Source organism: Helianthus annuus, chromosome 13, assembly GCF_002127325.2.
Source record: "Helianthus annuus cultivar XRQ/B chromosome 13, HanXRQr2.0-SUNRISE, whole genome shotgun sequence".
NCBI classification, from domain to species: Eukaryota; Viridiplantae; Streptophyta; class Magnoliopsida; order Asterales; family Asteraceae; genus Helianthus; species Helianthus annuus.
Window position 1 is genome coordinate 23,610,743 of NC_035445.2, and position 18,273 is coordinate 23,629,015.

At 37.4% G+C, this 18,273-nt stretch overlaps 1 protein-coding gene across 2 annotated transcripts; it reads right to left on the minus strand.

The window, feature by feature from the left end:
- Positions 1-497: 497 nt before the first annotated feature.
- On the minus strand, positions 498-5,953 carry LOC110897545 (vacuolar protein sorting-associated protein 55 homolog). Of its 2 annotated transcripts, XM_022144304.2 has the most exons (6): positions 5,656-5,953; positions 3,175-3,196; positions 3,043-3,094; positions 2,878-2,917; positions 2,704-2,788; positions 498-913 (listed from the first exon to the last, which is right to left on the minus strand). In XM_022144304.2, the coding sequence occupies exons 3-6, from the start codon at positions 3,073-3,075 to the stop codon at positions 730-732; spliced, it is 342 nt and encodes a 113-aa protein (XP_021999996.1). In that variant the 5' UTR covers positions 3,076-3,094; positions 3,175-3,196; positions 5,656-5,953; the 3' UTR covers positions 498-729. The 2 variants fall into 2 exon arrangements, with proteins under 2 accessions (XP_021999996.1, XP_021999995.1); XM_022144303.2 differs by lacking the exon at positions 3,175-3,196.
- Between the last annotated feature and the right edge of the window lie 12,320 nt (positions 5,954-18,273).

The window sequence follows — 18,273 nt, forward strand, 5'->3', positions numbered from 1 at the left end:
TATATAGGCTCACAATTAGGGTTGTCCTACAGAATAAGTAACTTAATGACAAGGATAACATCCAAAATAAGTCAACTGGCTTTACCCAAAAAAAAAAAAGAAAAGAAAAGTCAACTGGAATGACAAGGAAAACATCCAAATATAAGTCAAGTGGGATTTTAGCAAGTTGCAATAAACATAAAAAAAATATTCTAGTAGAAAATATTAGGTTTAGGGTCAGTTACCCCTTCTCAAATAACATCCACCTTTGTTACTTTATTCAAAAACCCTAACATACTCTAAAATTCCTTGATCTTAAACTAAAATCCATACCAAGGCAAATGTCTATTCAACTTTGCCATGAAGTCATACAATTTCAATTTTCAAGCTAGCTTTTGACCATTTCAAACAAAGAACAGAGTTTGTACAAATAAATCCGCATAAAACGACCAAGAAACCTAATAATGCAAATGCCATAACTAGTACCTCATGCAGTAGAAGTTGACCAAGAAACCTAATAATGCAAACCCACAACCAAGATACCATCTTTCATAACGAAAACCATGCCTTGTTTACTTATATACGCGGACGAACAACCCCAGAAAAGCATCACAAACATAAGTCAACACAATTAAGTCAAACTATTTTAGCTTTACATTAGTTGCAACTTGTTTTTAATTTATATAAAAAAAAAAAAAAGAATTCACATTGATCTCTCACTTTCTGCTTCCTCATGTTTAGCAGGATGAATCACCATTCATCTTCAAGATTAGCACGATGAAAGCACATGACGGTGCCCACAAATATGAAAAATGACATGAATTCGATCATCATAGCTCCGGTGCTGATTAGATGTGCATGCCTTAAGATGATGGGGATGGCTATGCTCCCTACAGCTGAAGCACCAGTTAGGAATTTGGCAGCATCTATCCACCTGTCAAACAAAACGGGTCATTTTGGAACAGGTTTGTGTCAAACAGGGTAAATTTGCAGCACTTTTTGTCCAATTTTTAATTAATAAAGACAGTTCAATACGAATACAAAATAATATTATTCAAGTAATATCTGTTTTTTACTAAAGAAATTTATAGGTTTTATGCGTTAGAAATGCACTATGAGCAAATTTTGATAACCTTCTTTTTTAGCTAAAAAAATTTATTTTATCTATTTGACCAATTAAAGGTTAAACATAACCTTAAATAAAACACATATGTAAGCAAATGGGTCAAACTTATCAACTCTAACATGATCGATCAACTTTCAGAAATATCGTTTTTGTTTGTTATTTCTTGCAAACAGCCCATCATTCTTGTAAATGCGGACACAATGAATGCATACTTCACAATGAAGGGCAAAATTGTCAGATTTTTTAAAATTTTTATAATAAAACATGGGTAGCCATAAAACATTAAAAGACCATTTTGCCCTTCATTAAAAGAGAGAAAAAAGACAAAAAAAAAAAAAAAAGTGGATGTTAACTGGAAAATCTGACGAGATTTTGATTTCAGATGAAAATGACAACAAAACTGAAACCAGAGGGACCCAGATTAAAAAGGTTGAGTTTTGGACAAAAGTAGCAAAAGTGACCAAACCTCAGGGACCATTTTGGCAGTTTACTCTACCATCTATCATGGTTTTAGCAACCAACAATATTTTAACAGATTTTACGGGCAAGTAAATTGCTGATATGGCATATGCCACATATACAAAAGGTGCTCACACAAAAATAGTAATAAGAATAAACTCATTTACAAGTTTGAAAAGGTAATCTCTTTTTAAAATTGTTAGCAAAGGTTACATCAGATACCATGTGTCATCTATTTATGCAGTAAATCAACAAATGCGATGCCACATCAGCAAGTTTTGAAAAATTTACAAAAGATGACCTTAGATCATTCATTGATATTTTGATACAATCAGTAACATAAGTAACTTGATACCTAATATCGGTGATAAAACATAAATGTACGTTGGTTTCTATTTACGCTTATTTAAAGTTGGTCGCTAAAATCGGGAAAAAAGTGTAAAATTTGTTTCCATTCAATTTTCCTTCTACAATATGTCCAAAACAACTAATCTTGCAAAGTTTAATGCTTCTCAACAAAAAAAGTAGTAAATGTGCGACAAAATATCAAGTGCATGGCTCAAGATGTCGCTCATGGCCATGGGTACATAAAACAATGCATATAGATAGAAAAGTGTTGTGGTACAAAAAAGACTATCATCCCCTTAAGAATTTAAGGTAAAACTAGTGGGTTACCACCCGCGCTCCGCAGAGGGTTCGAAACGTAGATAAAAATAAGCAAATTGTGACGGGCTAGGCTATGTGAAGATTAAAAAACCATGTCGTGGCAGTATGCAAAAGTCACGAAAAAGTTATCGGTTCAGTTCGTTACGGTATCGACAATCATTATAACCATAAAAACGAATATCTGCAGCGGGTTCAGAATTTAATAGAAATAACCTACTTACAACAGTACATATGGAAAATTTAGAAAAACATTACTTTGACCAAAAAAAAATAAAAAAAGAAACCACAGAAAATAAGTAAAATAATATATAATAAAATTAAAAGAAAACCTTATTAAGGTTGAGGAGCTAAACATGTCATTATTAAGGTTGAGGGACCAAATATGTGATTATTAAAGTTGAGGGGCCAAAGATGTTTGATGTTGACAAAATAGCCTTTTAATATATATAATTAATGAGACAACAAATACTTACCCGCCACCATCCCGGGAGAGTAAATATTCAGTGGATCCACCACCAAAGAACATGCACGGCATAGGCACCAAAACATACATGAGTGCTGTGAAGGGGTCAATGGATCATTTATTTAGTAACTTCAATTTCCACATCAACTTCTATAAAGTATGCAAAATTTCTATATCGTGATACCTGATAACATCGGCCACCAGTTGTTGTATATTGCACAAGCCTGTAACAAAAATAAGACAGAAAAACTGTGAGTACATTTGTATTTTCTTATGATGTCTTTCTTTCTCATGTTTTATTTACTTTGTATATATTTTATAATATAAATATATTTCATATCCAACATACCAGGATTTGTAAGAGGAGACTAGACGAAAACATAAGAGCAAGTCCAGCAAGCCTGAAAACGAGGATGATTTCAGGAATCTTTGTTAAGATGAGAGAATTAATAAAGATTAATTATAATAATAATAATAATACTTTTCAATTTGATTGGCTTACACTGCAGGGGTAGATCACGATCCGAGAGAAGGGTAGTAGACATGCACCCAAAAAGAAGAGAAAGTTAAAATCATGTAAAAGTTATGATAGAGCTAATTAGCTAAAGCAAACTTAAGTAAGTGTTTAATTTATGTTTAGCAGATATACATGTCAATCAATGAAAATAGCAAACAATTACATTCGGGAGACTTTTGAGATTGAGAAAAAAAATACAAACAAATCACCAGAAGAAAACCATTTAACATATTAAGATTCTCTTTTCTTGTCAAATGTGAACATTTCGAATCCGTAATATATTATATTGGAAAGCTTACAGAATTAAGAAAACGAAACCAATGGTTTAATTTTGCTTGAATTAAACAAAAGTCATTTTCAATTCAAGGGAATGCAAACAGTCCTATGCACTGTGTTTGTACTTTCCTAATTTGATATCGACTAAAGTAATTTATTTACAACACATTTAACTGTTTTGATAAGAAAATGAATTATTGGAATGTCAAAAAGTCAAAATTGCAATCAGAGCCCAAATCTGTAACGGAAAATCTGGCATCGATTGAAATAAGGTTATGAAAGATGGGTCGAATATGATTACAAAAGCTATATTATCGATTATAATCAACTTTTCGGATAAATGATTTATAAATATGCATTGGTTAATTCACTTTGGCCGACTTTTGACCGATTTAACTTGTTCCTCGTAAGCTACTTGTTTCACTATACATATTGTACATGTTTTGACCCATTAGAGATAAAACATGACCCACATAGATCTGTTCATAAATAAACTCCCTCGTCTAGATTAGGGATATTTGAATAAATCGTTTAGGTTTAATCGGATAAGAAATGATGTTTTTAGGGAGAGGTTAGAAGTAGCTAGTATATCAGATAAGATAAAGGAGGGAAGATTGAGATGGTTTGGGCATGTGAAAAGGAGGCAGACGATAGAGCCAGTTAGAGTGGTTGAAACTCTCGATGTGGAGGGAAGGTGGAGTAGAGGCAGACCCAAAATTACTTGGGATGAGCGGATTAGGCAGGATTTGCAAAGATTGCACATCTCTGAGAACATGGTCCATGATAGGAGTTCGTGGAGACGAGAGGATTAAGGTTAAGGATTTCTAGGGGAGGGTACAATTGTGTTTTAGGTGTAGTGTATGGCCGTAGATATGCTTACATGTTAGGTGGAACTTACATTCGTTTCTCATCTTGTATCTATGTGTATAGGTTGTTTGTGATGTTATATTTGTCTTGTTTACCATGTACTCTTTCACCACTCATGTTATATTGGTAGCTTCATACACACACACACACACCTCATGTTCTATTTATTTTTTTCCTGGGTGTTTTGGAACCGAGGGTCTCACTAGAAGCAGCCTCTCTATCCCTAGGGGTAGAGGTAAGGTGTGCCTACATCCCCACCTCCCCAGACCCTATCAATAGCTTCGCTATTTGTGGGATTTTAATGGGCATGATTGATTGATTGTTTAGGCTTAATCGATACATCTTGAAATCTAAGGTCAAACTACCTAACGGAAAATGAATATGGATTTTAAGAAAGATTATACACCTACATTACTTTGTATGTTGTGGTTTTAAATTTTTAATGACCTTTAATGCTATAACCACGGTGCCTAATAAGTAAGTTTGAACTGGTTCATGTTGAGAGTAACTGCAGATGAAAATCAAGAGTGCCAAACCTTAGATATTATAGCTAATGCAGTTAACCGGCATGCGTTTGTTCGATAGACACGACTTAAGATCTGAGATCAAACTACCTAATGAATATTAGATATGGACATTACAACAAATTATACACCTACATCTTTCAATTAACTTTAATGTGATCAGGATGTCCAATTTAAACTGCAATCTGGGAACGTTATGATGCTGAAAATTAGCCCTAGATCAGCTGTGATAATTCACCACATAGCTTCTCAATTTCAACATTATCATACTACTACATACATCCTGGCCTCATGTTCTAGGTCAAAACTAAAGACAAACAGATCTGTAATAAAATTACAGTTTCTCAATAACGAAATCATGATACTACATACATCATGACATCAATTTCTTCGTCAAAATTAACGACAAACAAGTTTGATATTTACTCATAGCTTCTCAATAGCAACATCATCATGCTACATCACATTCTAGGTCAAAATTAACAACAAACAGGTCATCGAACTTATAGCTTCTCAATAGACATCCTGACATCACATTCTAGATCAAAATTGACGACAAAAAGGTCTGAGATTTACTCATAGCTTCTCAATAACCTCATCACACTACATACATCCAGGCATCAAACTCTATGTGAAAAGTAAGGAGATTCTAGATCAAAATTGACAACAAAAAGGTGTGAGATTAACTTATATCTTCTCAATAGCAACATCAAGCAGGTCTACAGACTACGATTGACTTAGAAAAAGTAATTGCGGATGAAAATCAAAAGTGCTAAACCTTCAACTGTCATCGCCATCTTTGTACCGAGGAATCTGCGTTGTTGTATGACCGTGAACGGGGGGATTGAGTTGATATCTTCGACGGTAGACGATGGCGATGAATCGGAACGAAACGGAATCACACGTTGCTCTTGGTTGCGTTTCTGTCTGGTCACTTCGCTTTTTTGAGGGCACAAACTGCGAATAATAAAAGTTAAAAGTGGGTTTTGTTTAGGGGTGATGTTTTCTCGGTGGGGTTTTCAAAACTAAAAATATAATCAGGCAACGAATCATTTTAGGGTTTGGTTCTTCGGTGTTTAGGCTAAATGGTTTGGGTTTTATCGGGTTGGTACTCGGCTCCAGATTTTAACTTCTCAAAAAAAAAAAAAAAAAAAAAAAAAAAACGAATGTAAAACACACACCGATTTGAATATAAGCTTGAAAGTTGTTCTCGTTAACCCAAATCATCAAAACTATATCCATTAACCAAACCATTTAAGGTCAATTGGGTTCGGGTTTGCTATACATCGGGTTCGGGTAATACGGGTATGATAGTTTCTCGAGTCGGGTGGCATCGGATCGGTTTCGGGTTTCGGATAAAATAAACACCCCTAGTTTTGTTATGCCAATTTATTCATTTAATTTTGTTCATATGTCAATCAATATATTTTTTTAGAAAATTACAAGTTTTGTCATTTGTCTTAATACCATTTATCAGGCGGTGTTCTTTGTAACGAATTTTAACATGTTTTAAAAAGTCAGTTAAATCTAGTCACTTGATACGCACACGAGGGTAAACATGTTTTTCCCCTCCCCTTCACCCCCCCCCCCCACACACACACACACACAATTTATAACATACCCAAACTCTAATTTTCAATGTGCAACAGAAAGGTGTGAAATTAGGGCTTCTTCATTCTTGTGAAAATTAGTCCAGTTAAACATGGTTTTCTACCAATGTTGGAAAGAAGTTGTAATCCTAACATCGTGGACTAGCAGGAACCTTGGTTAGCGATTTAACTCATGCCCTAAACTGTGACACTCGACTATTTTGAGCCAGCACCGTACTAGTGTGACACGTGTTATGAATAAATAAAGGCAGTATTTTATTAAATGTGGTGTTATTATATGGTATTTGTTGTGTTGGAAAATCCAAACTTTGTTAAATATTATGTTGGCAATAATAAGATAAACGCTTATCGCGTAACGAACAAAATACGAAACGAACATCGGTGACTGCCTGATTAATGTTAAAATCCTAAAAATATTCTGTTATGATTAAAATTCTATTTAAATCATATTCCTGAAGAAAAATTAATTAAAACGCTTAAAATCTCTGTTTTGCGAATCTAAACGCATACTGCGCAAAACCGCGTGTATACTGTAAAATATAAACATGCAACCAGTCTATGCAAATAAATATTACTCAGCAATATTTTGACGAGTTAATTTTTATAAGTTGATAAAATAATTTTTAAAATGCCTTAAAACGCGATAAAAGGCAAGATAAAATACCCGATAGTTAGTTAAATACCTGGTTTGACCTAATATATATTATATGTGTATGTATATGTAGTGTATGTGTGTGCATGTGTAGGTGGCGGCCCATATGGGTGCCCACCTTTTTCTTAATTGCTTCCATTTTGCCAAGTGTAAGCCTAGAAATAAAACTAATCATTAAAAACCTCTCCATACTCCATGTAATACACAATCCCAAGACCAAAAAACATCATCTCACTCTCTCTCTCTCTAGCTCTCGGCCGAACACACCCATCCACACCACCATTTTCAAAATATTGAAGTTTCCTTGAAGATCAAGACCAAGATCAAGACCATTCCAAGCTAGTTTCAAGTGGTTTTGAAGATTCAAAGGAGGTTCCAAGTGATTTCAAAAAGGAAAAAGCAAATCATCATCAAAAATCTCATCAAAACCCACTTTTATTCTTGAAAGGTATAAACTTATTTTCAAGTTCATGTTCTTGTTTCTTAATGATGATGATTATTCAAGGTTTCTCAAACACATGGATTCTCCACAACACTTGAACTTTAAATAACAAATGGTTTTAAATTAAAAAATGGAAGTATATGTGTGTGTACATAGCCGTGAGTGTGTGTGTGTGTGTGTGTGTGTGTGTGTGTGTGTGTGTGTGTGTGTGAGGGTTAGTGAATGTGTTTTGATTCTAAGCTGAGTTTTGATTGACATGATTCTTGAAAGATGATTTATGTATGACTAAAAAGGTTTTGAGTAAAGATGATATTATGAACATATAAAAAGTGAATTCTTGGAAGTATATGTATGTGTCATGTGTATATATGCATATGTATGAACATGTGGGGTTGTTTGGTTGCTCATAAATGTGTAAGAATGTTTCATGCAATGGAATCAAAATGACTAGATGAATGATTTAAGAGAATTTGATGTTTTGGATTATTTGAAGATGTGATAAATGTATGTTGGATGCATTTAAGTTGATAAATGATGAAGATATGATGATTATGCATTAAGTGCTTGTACATAGATGTTAGTAATGACCAAATGATGATTTGAAAATGAACTTGAAATGAAATGAAATGATATGAGAAAGATGGAATAAATCAGACTATAAACATGGTAAAATGATGTTAAATAATGTGTTTTGATAGTGTAAAAGTTATGTCATAGGTTTAGTAGCTTTGCATGTTGTACATGAAGCTTAAAAGTAGTAAAATGGGTGAAATTGCATAATTTATGTGACTTATGTGAAATCTGCACTAATATGATTATTAGCACCTTTTTATTCAGTAAATAACATGTATTTTGTTAAATATGAAGTCGTGACGAACTGGGATGGTTATAGTACGATTCGGTACGAAACTATGTGTTAAAAAAAGGTAAAAATAGGCTTTTAAAGTGATTTTTGCAAAACTGCTTTAAATCACAATATAAACTGATATTTTTATGATAAATCTAGTATTTTAAACATTGGGGGTTAATCCGACCGTGTCCTGGATATCCTCAGCTCAGTTAATTGCAAGTGGCCACGACCTAAGCACGGGGTATAGGTGTAACAACCCGACTTTCCGAGTCATTACTTGTATCTGTCATTTCTTGCTTAATTACTTGTACTCTCGAGATTTTGATTATCGCAAAAGGGTTAACTATATTTTACAACGCATTTTAAACGCTTATTACAACAAAACGCAGTTATCGCAACTAAACGCTATTTACAATGCATACTATTTAAACGCATTTTATCGCATTATCGTGTCGTGGTTTTGACTAAACGCTATCTCAACGCAAACTCGAAACGCATATTTACTTTTATGCATTTTCGTTGTTATATGTGTTATTTGTGTGATTATTTGTTTAATGTGATGTGATAATCTCAACACAACATTTATACGCTCAACGCACACTCGTAACTCGATTAAACGTACGCAACGCTTAACACACTAAACGAAAGTCGGAAAACTAACCCACGCAACACGGCTGTCCGAATGGACATCCAGTCGAATGGACATTCGTCCGGATGACCATCCGATCGGATGGCCATCCGACCGAAATGCCATCCAACTGACACCTCGTTTCTTGCACCGCCTTAACTCCTCTATCACGTTATAAATAGTGCCCGTACACGTCCCTTTCACTGATTTGACACCTCCATCCTGTCACACCCCAACCGATGGCGGAATCATCGGGGCATGGCACTGAGCGAAACAGATTGTCCAGAAGTTTCCATAACAACTATCATTACCATTCAATTTATGTAACACGTCCCATACCGTGCCTCAAATGGCAAAACAAATTATTACAAATAACATCTAGTCAAATATTCTGTTCCGACAACTCAGAATTAAATAAAAATAAATAAATATTGTTTGTTGTTCTAAAGACCCCTATTCTGTTGACTTCAGACAACTATTTGTTGGGGGGGGGGGGGCTCTAGAGCTTTATTCTAGCCTCGCTTCCCTAGCATGTAAACACCTTAAACACCTGTCACATACGTTAAAATACAGTCAATACATAAATGTAAAGGTGAGCATACAAGTTTGATAATAGCATATAGAGTTCGAAATAGTTTACGCATAACCAACACGTACACAGAGGAAAACGAAGCATGTTAATTATCGACATGGATCTATCGATACCAGTGACTGCGGGTTGACTGTCCGAGATAGTTCGCAATACATGATTACCACCGTAATCGATGCAAGTAATTGTCCTTAACAACCCCCGTGTGAATGGGTGCTGAGTCCAAACTATAGTACTACGTCGTTAAGGCAGGTAGACAGCATTCCACGTGTAAACATAACAACAAGCATTCATTTAGTCACGTAATACATGCGAATCGGTTAGCGTTCAAATAATTGAGTAGTGTGTTCGATTGTGATTTTGATAAGCAACGTATGTAACACCCAAAAGTGCTAAAGCAAAAAGGGTTCGAGTATACTCACAGTGATTGGTTGATGGATTGAAGGGAGCGCTTGGGAGTAGGGTTAGCCTGAATAGTTTGATAGCATAACGATGAGTAACACGAAGAATGGAAACAAGTGATGATAGGTCGAACAGCCTGGTCGATCGAACAGCAGGTTCGATCGGACGGATTGTTCGGTCGGTTAGACAGTCCGTTCGGACAGCTTGTTCGATCGGCCGGTAGGCTCGATCGGCTAGTCTGTTCGAGTGGATTGTTTCTTCCTTTGAGTAGGATGTGTTTGTGTATGATGGTTTGTCCTTTCAAAGTTTTCGTTGTAACATTTGAGAACACTAAAGTGTTCTTACCTTTCAGGTCGATCGATCGAACAGCATGTTCGATCGGCCGGCTTAACCGGCTTGACACTTCTGGTTGAGTTCTCAATGAGATGTCACCTGATCGGACGGCATGTTCGATCGGGTGGCACTGCGATACGACGGACGAGTTGAAAATCGATTAAGGGTTGAAGCATAGTATCTCATGATCTGAGGAGTAATGTTGACAACCAGTCGTTCGATCGAACATTACCTCGTTCAATACCATACTTCATGAAATTTGTCAAAGTGTGGGGCCATATGCTAGCCGATCGGCTGACCTGGTCGATCGGCTGACATGTCCGATCGGCTAGGCTGTCCGTTCGAACAGCCTGTCCGATCGGTCAGTCATTCTGACCTGGTCGGCCTGTTCGTCTAACACTTGGCAGTTTCTGATTGTTTTGATATTATGTCGAGGTATTTTAACATCGAGCTGAACCATAGCACCTTCGTTCTTACTTGTTTCCCTTGCTCGGACAGGAATCACCCAAATCCGGCCGGTGAACGGTTCGGAACGGTAGTTTAACGTTTAACCCGAAATCGGTGAACCTCGTAGATAGAATCTGAATCTTAAACCACACCACTATTAGAATGATTAGTGTGTTAGTTTAAGCTCCATTTCTACCGGTTTGAAAGCATTAAGTGTAAAAGAGTTGAAAGAAAGTTGGAAATCCTTCTTTCAATCCTTTACACCATGTAAATGTTCAGATCTGTAATAGATCTTAGTTTGTTTATGTGGAAATCGGCTAGATCCAAGTGATTCTTGGTGGAATGAGGCCAAAACATGATGTTCTTGAAGAACACCATGATGACATCACCCTAGAATGCTTAGATCTGGATGATTTCACGGTTAGAAATCAAGATTTGAAAGATAGAAAGGTGTAGGAGTGTGTATTGATCAAGAAAGTACAAGATTTAGGATGAAAACTTACTGGAATCGAGAGAAATCTGAGAAAAGAAGGGGAGCACGAGCTGGTCGGTCAGAGAGTTTCCAAAAGTAGAAAGGATGACAATGACAGGCCAATTTATAGGCTCCAAAAGAGGAAAGGGCTGGCCGATCGGCCAGGCATTCCGATCGGACAGCCTGCTCGATCGGACAGTCCGTCCGATCGGCTGGGCTGTTCGATCGGCTGGCAGCCTGATCGCTCCACAGCCTGTTTCGAGTGTTCGGTGCGACGATTTCTGATATTTCGATTTCGATTGAAGATGATACGAATACAATAGAGTTTCCTAATCAAATTACTTTTAGCTCCAACCACTATATCTACATACAAGCATCTATATCGCGTATAACCTCTTTTCCACTAACTATCATGATTCGATTTCAATTGCATTCGATTGAGTATCGAGTTTCGATTAATTCGATTGATTACCACACAAAACATAAAGTAAGCACGCACAGGTAACACATAAGGCACACACACAAGTAATATAACACCAAATTCGCATAGTTCGAGTTTCAAGTTCGATTGATGATTCGATTTGCTTGATTACTGATTGGTTAACTTTATCGCATTGTTACTTTCTACTATTCACAGTCGTAAATCGGTTTGCGTCGATTAAGCATTCGATTACTTCGATCCTTTCCTGATTACAACACTTACTCCACATAATACAAATAAAACATAAAATAGACTACTTTTAGTCAAAGAAGTCAAAGTTGACTTGGACTTTGACTTTAACTTTGACATTCGAAAAAACACAGGGTGTTACACATCCGACCAGCTGCACTCTAGACGCTCTCAACCACTTTTCATCGCAATTCAAAGCTATTTCGTAAGTGTTTCTCCTCAAATCTTGTACGATCAACATCACTACACACTTCTACATCATCTTCTCCATCAAAACCCACATTTTCTTCTCGAAATCGACTGATTTGGACTCCTTGAAGGTGGTTTTCACTCAGTTGCTTATGCAAACTGTTGTGTGACATCATCTCATCAAGATTGGTTCAGATCTACAGGATTTCCACACTATTCAACACGAATCTCAACAAGATCTCAACATTTTTCAACTGTTTTCAAACTTTTCTTCAACTTTTCTTCAACTTCTACTCAAAACCGATGGAATCTAGACTCATTCAGGCTCTCTACTCATTCTCTAGTTGAGAACCGGCTTGAAAACGGATTTCCACCGGAGAGATGACCGATTGACGGGTCAGACATGAAAACTTCGTCAAAGAACAGTGAATCTGATCGAATGGGGTGATTCCCATCCGATCGAATGAACTGAACTGGGTATATTTTCTGTTGTTTGACACGTCTTCACGCCGTCTCCGTTAAACTTTAAACTTTTACTTAGAAAATTTTACAAAAGTTTATAAAACAACAGATTACCCACTCGAATGATCATGCGATCGGATGACTATCCGATCGAATGACCATTCGACCAGGTAGTCTGACCCTTATACTACTCCTTGTTCAAAACGATTTAACTTCAAACTACCAATTTCTCAATCGAATAGCCATCTGATCGAATGGCCATCCGTCCGGATAACCATCCGACCGGATGACTTGGCATCTATACTTTACATTGTTTAAATGCTTCAACGAAAACTTCAAATTTTCAAAATGATTTACAAACACTCACACCTCATTCGAATGGTCATCCGCTCGGAAGACCATCCGCTCGGATGACCATCCGCTCGTATGGCTACTCATCCGATCGAATCACCATTCGACACCTAACTTTCCGACACACTGTTTTACGCATTGTTCAATGCTTACGCTACTTTTCTATACTCATGCTAAACTCCAACACGCTCCCTTCAATCCAATCAAGGTTGTGTTTATTTGTTAAACACATACTGTGAGTATACTCGAACCCATTTTCTTTTAATGCACATTGGGTGTTACATACGTTCTATATCAAAACACATCAACACACAACGCAAACACTTTATGAACGCCAACCGCTCCCGCATGTTATATGTGATCTATGAATGCTTGTGCTATGCTTATACAATGTTACACTATACCTACTAAGTTTGGACTCAGTACCTGTCGTGGATAGGGGTTGCTAGGGATCTCATCTCTTTACTTCACATGTTCGCTGAATATGTGTCGCGCATACTCTACAACGCAGTCTTGTGGTTAAGTGTGAACATAGTTTTGATAGTTACCTGCTTCGCCCGTTACGTGATACATGTTGGTTATGCGTAAACGCTTTCTATACTATATGTTATGTAAACTTGTGTACTCACCTTTACATTTTATGTATTGACTTTATTTTAACGTATGTGACACATTGATAGGATGCTATGCTTGCTGAAATGAGTAGGAAGTCTAGAAACTCCACTAAATAAATCTGAGTTGTCAGAACAGTGTTTTGTTTATGAGACTGATATTTGTAATGACTGTTTTGCCTTATATGTTTGATGGTATGGGACATCAAACGTTAAATATATTGACATTAATAGTTGTTATGGATTCTCGTGAATAATCTGTTTCGCTTAGTGCCACGCCCCGATGATTTCGCCATCGGTGGGGTGTGACAGATTGGTATCAGAGCCATAACTATAGGGAATTAGGTCGTGTCTTAGGATTAACCTAGTCTATAGTCTAAGTACCAACAGACCAGCTCAGTGCGTGTGACAACTGTCACACCCCAACCGATGGCGGAATCATCGGGGCATGGCACTGAGCAAAACAGCTTTTCCAGAAATTTCCATAACAATTATCATTACCAATCAATTTAAAATAACATGTCCCATACCATGTCTCAAAAGGTAAACAAATTATTACAGACAAAATCTAGGCATATAGTTCTGTCCCGACAACTCAGATTTTTCAAATAGAGCAATTGTTTATCTGCTTCTAGAGACCCTTGATTTCATTTGTACAGACAACTATTTGTTGGCCTCTAGAGCCTTATTCTAGCCTCGCTTTCCTAGCAGATAAGCATCCTAAACACACAGAGGAAAACGAAGCATGTTAGTTATCGACATGAACCTATCGATACCAATGACTGCGGGTTGACTGCCCGAGGCAGTTCGCAATACATGATTACCACCGTAATCCATGCAAGTAATTGTCCTTAACAACCCCCGTGTGAACGGGTGCTGAGTCCAAACTATAGTACTATCGTCGTTAAGGCAGGTAGATAGCATTCCATGTGTAAACATAACAACAAGCATTCATTAAGTCACGTAATACATGCGATAGCGGTTAGAGTTAAAATTATTGCGTAGTGTGTTCGATTGTGATTTTGTATAAGTAACGTATGTAACACCCAAAAGTGCGTAAAGAAAAAAGGGATCGAGTATACTCACAACGATTGATGGATTGAAGGGAGCGCTTGAGAGTAAGGTTAGCGTGAATAGTTCGATAGAATAATGATAAGTGATGCGTAAAATGGAAACAAGTGTTGGTGGGTCGAACAACTGGTCGATCGGATGGCAGTCCGATCAGACAGCTGGTCGTGCGGGTGACAATCCGTTCAGACAGTTGTCCGGTTGGACAGTAGTCCGGTCGGATGACTATTCGAGTGGATTGTTTCTTCCTTTGAGAAGGATGTGTTTATGTATGATGATTTGACTTTTGAAGTTTTTGTTGTAGCATTTGAAAACATTGAAGTATCTTTACCTTTTAGGTCGGTCGATCGGACGGTCGTTCGATCGGCCGGCAACCCGTTCGGCTGGTACTTCAGCGAGAACAAGTTCTCAACAGGATGTCACTCGATCGGACAGCAGTTCGATCGGGTGGCATTCCTAGTGCAATGAATATGTTGAAAAATTGATTAAGTGTTAAAGCCAAAGTATCTCATGATCCGAAGAGTAATCCGATCGGTTAGCAGTTCGTTCAATACTCAAACTTTAGATGAAGTGGTTAAGTGTGGGACCTATAGGGCAAGCCGTTCGGCTGACCGGCCGTTCGGGTGGCTGTCCGTTCAGACAGCAGTCCGATCGGACGGCACCCCATCCTGGTCCTCCCGTTCGTCTTACACTTGGTTGTTTTGGTTGTTTGTCGTTTTATCGAGGCATTTTGATAACAAGTCAAATAACAGGAACCTTGTCAATACTTGGTTCTCCTGACCGGACAGGATTCACCCAAATCCGATTAGTGAACTGTTCGAGACGGTGGTTCACATTTATCCCGAAATCGGTAACCACGTGGATAGGATCCGGATCTTGAGCTAACACAACCACAGATCGGGTGGTAAGTCGGCACAAGTTCCGATTCTATCGGTTTTGAGGGCATTGACTGTAAAAGAGTTGAAAGAAAGTTAGAAACATTCTCTCAATCCTTTTTCACCGTGAACATGTTTAGATCTATGAAAGATCTTTGTTGTTTATGTGGAAATCGGTTAGATCTAAGTTGTTCTTAGTGGATTGAGGCCAATACAAGAAGTTCTTCAAGAACACCATGATGACATCATCCTAGAACACCTCAAATTTAGTGATTTCACGGTTAAATGTTAAGATTCAAAAGATAGAAAGGTGTAGGAGTGCGTGTAGATCAAGAAAGTACAAGATTTAGGACGAGATCTTACCGGAATCGAGAGAAATCTGAGAAAAGGTGAGGAGCATGAGCTGGTCGGTCAGAGGCTTTCCAAAAGTAGAAAGAATGAAAGTGACATGGGTATTTATAGAGTTCCAAAAGAGGAAATGGCTGGTCAATCGGCCAGGCATGGTCGATCGGCTGGTTGGCTGATCGATCGGTTGCCTGGTTCGAGTGTTTGGTGCGACGAGTTTTGCTGTTTCGATTTCGGTTGCGAGTGATGCGAATGCGACAGAGTTTTACTATTCAAATTACTTTTAATCCCAACTATTATTATCGCGCACTGTCTCTTCTCCACTAATTATCATAGTTCAATTTCGATTGAGTTCGTTTGCGTTTCGATTACGATTCGATTGATTACCACACATAACATAAATAAACACGCACAAGTAACACATAAGGCACACACACACACGTATAATCAATCATCAAAATGCGATATTCGAGTTGCGAGCGCGATGTTGATTAGACTAGTTCGATTAGCGTTTAGATAACTTTATCGCATTGTTACTTCCTATTGTTCACAGTCGTAAAGCGGTTCGTAGCGATAATATTCGATTACTGAAATTGCAATTAATTACTCCACATAATACAACTAACGTAAAACATAAAATAGACTAATTACAGTCAAAGAAGTCAAAACGGAAATTGAGCAAGGAGAGACAGATTGTAATTAGCAATCTTTTCCTCCTTTGACTTCAATCTTGACTTTGACTTTGACATTCAAAACACTGGGGTTTTACAACAACCGTCAAAAATCCAAGTATCCGTACAATTAATTAATCTTGATTAATGCTTAATGACTGTGCTGAATTACAAATAACTTCTTTCTGATTTCTGCATCATACTTACATGTGCATCACATATTGCATAATGTCACTTCATTATTACATGCAAATCATATTGTCATAAATGATGCACAAAGCACGGTTAGCACATATAGGGGCTGTTTGGTAGCCTCTTTATGACCATTTATTAGCTACCTCTTAATGGTTTAAAACCTCTGAATGAATAAGAGGTAACCTCAAGTCTGAATGGTTAAGAGGTAACCTCTGAATGGTAAATCATCACATGTCACATTCTTCTACCTTCTCATTGGTAAAATTCTTAATGGTTCCATTAAGAGGTAGCCTCTTAAGGACCATTCAAAGACTACCAAACAGCCCCTTAGCGGATAACTCAAAAAAATGCTGACAGGACTCAGTACATAGACAGACAGTGTTTTGAGACCCAGTATGGGCCAGAGACTAAGTACTACACTAGTATTGTGTGTAGGGAAGTAAGGACCACAAAACTGCATTCCTAAGTGATAGTTTAAGTGCCGAAAAGTGCCTAAAACTCACTCAAAGTGCTGAATTCAGCATAATTCAGCAAAAATCAGCATTTTAACAAGCTAGTAACATGCAAAAATATGACTAAATGGTCCTGAATGCTTTCCTAAGTGTCGGGAATTAAAAGTGTCACAAAAGGGTACATAAAGAACACTAAACGGTATAGTTTAGCACTTTAACGAACCGGTATCTAACCAAACAACTGGATACTACCCGAAACATCAAAATTACACTAGAAGCATTGTTTTAATGTTTCCAAGCTAGTTATGGGCCCCGAACACCCTAACACACTATATAACACATAATACACATAACACCTAACTATTATACTTAAATTCTAACTAAATAACCTAACTTACCATCACCACACAACCAATAACCCCCCCTAACTTGACGGTCACAAGGGTGGACCCACCCTTGATCTTACTTGATTTCATTTAATATGTTAAGAGATTTGGTCTTGTACTTAGAATACACATTAACCATTGGATCATGTTATGTTGGATAATCAAGTTTATATAAACCATTAGTCCTTCATTATCTTTCATCACAACACCAACTTCACACACTCTTCTCTCCCTCTCTTGCTCACTCACGACCGAGAACAAGGGGCCACACCACCACCATTGTCAAGTTTCCATCTCAATTTTTCCTCCTTTGACTTCAATCTTGACTTTGACTTTGACTTTCGAAACACTGGGGTGTTACAGCTTCCCCTTGTTTAGGGAATTTCGTCCCGAAATTAGGCCGAAGCCGTAACAAACAACTGTGGGTACTTCGCCTTCATGTCGCTTTCGAGTTCCCAAGTGAACTCCGCACCTCGTTTGCCTTCTCATCAGACTTTCACAATAGGAATGCGCGAGAATCTGAGCTGCTTGGTTTGGCGATCCATGATTTCAACAGGCTTCTCCACGAAGTGTAGTGTTTCATTTATTTGGAGGTCATCGAGTGGTACAATTAAATCATGCTCAACCAGGCACTTTCGGAGGTTTGACACATGGAAAGTCAGGTGGACATTATTAAGTTCCTCCGGTAGTTTGAGT

What these genes read in the sequence shown, in the direction of transcription:
- LOC110897545 (XM_022144303.2), bottom strand. Translation starts at nt 3,075, where the DNA reads ATGTTTTCGTCTAGTCTCCTCTTACAAATCCTG. An exon ending in GTCTCCTCTTACAAATCCTG is followed by an intron (nt 2,918 to 3,042) that starts GTATGTTGGATA and finishes TTTTTGTTACAG; the next exon opens with GCTTGTGCAATATACAACAA. An exon ending in CTGGTGGCCGATGTTATCAG is followed by an intron (nt 2,789 to 2,877) that starts GTATCACGATAT and finishes ACCCCTTCACAG; the next exon opens with CACTCATGTATGTTTTGGTG.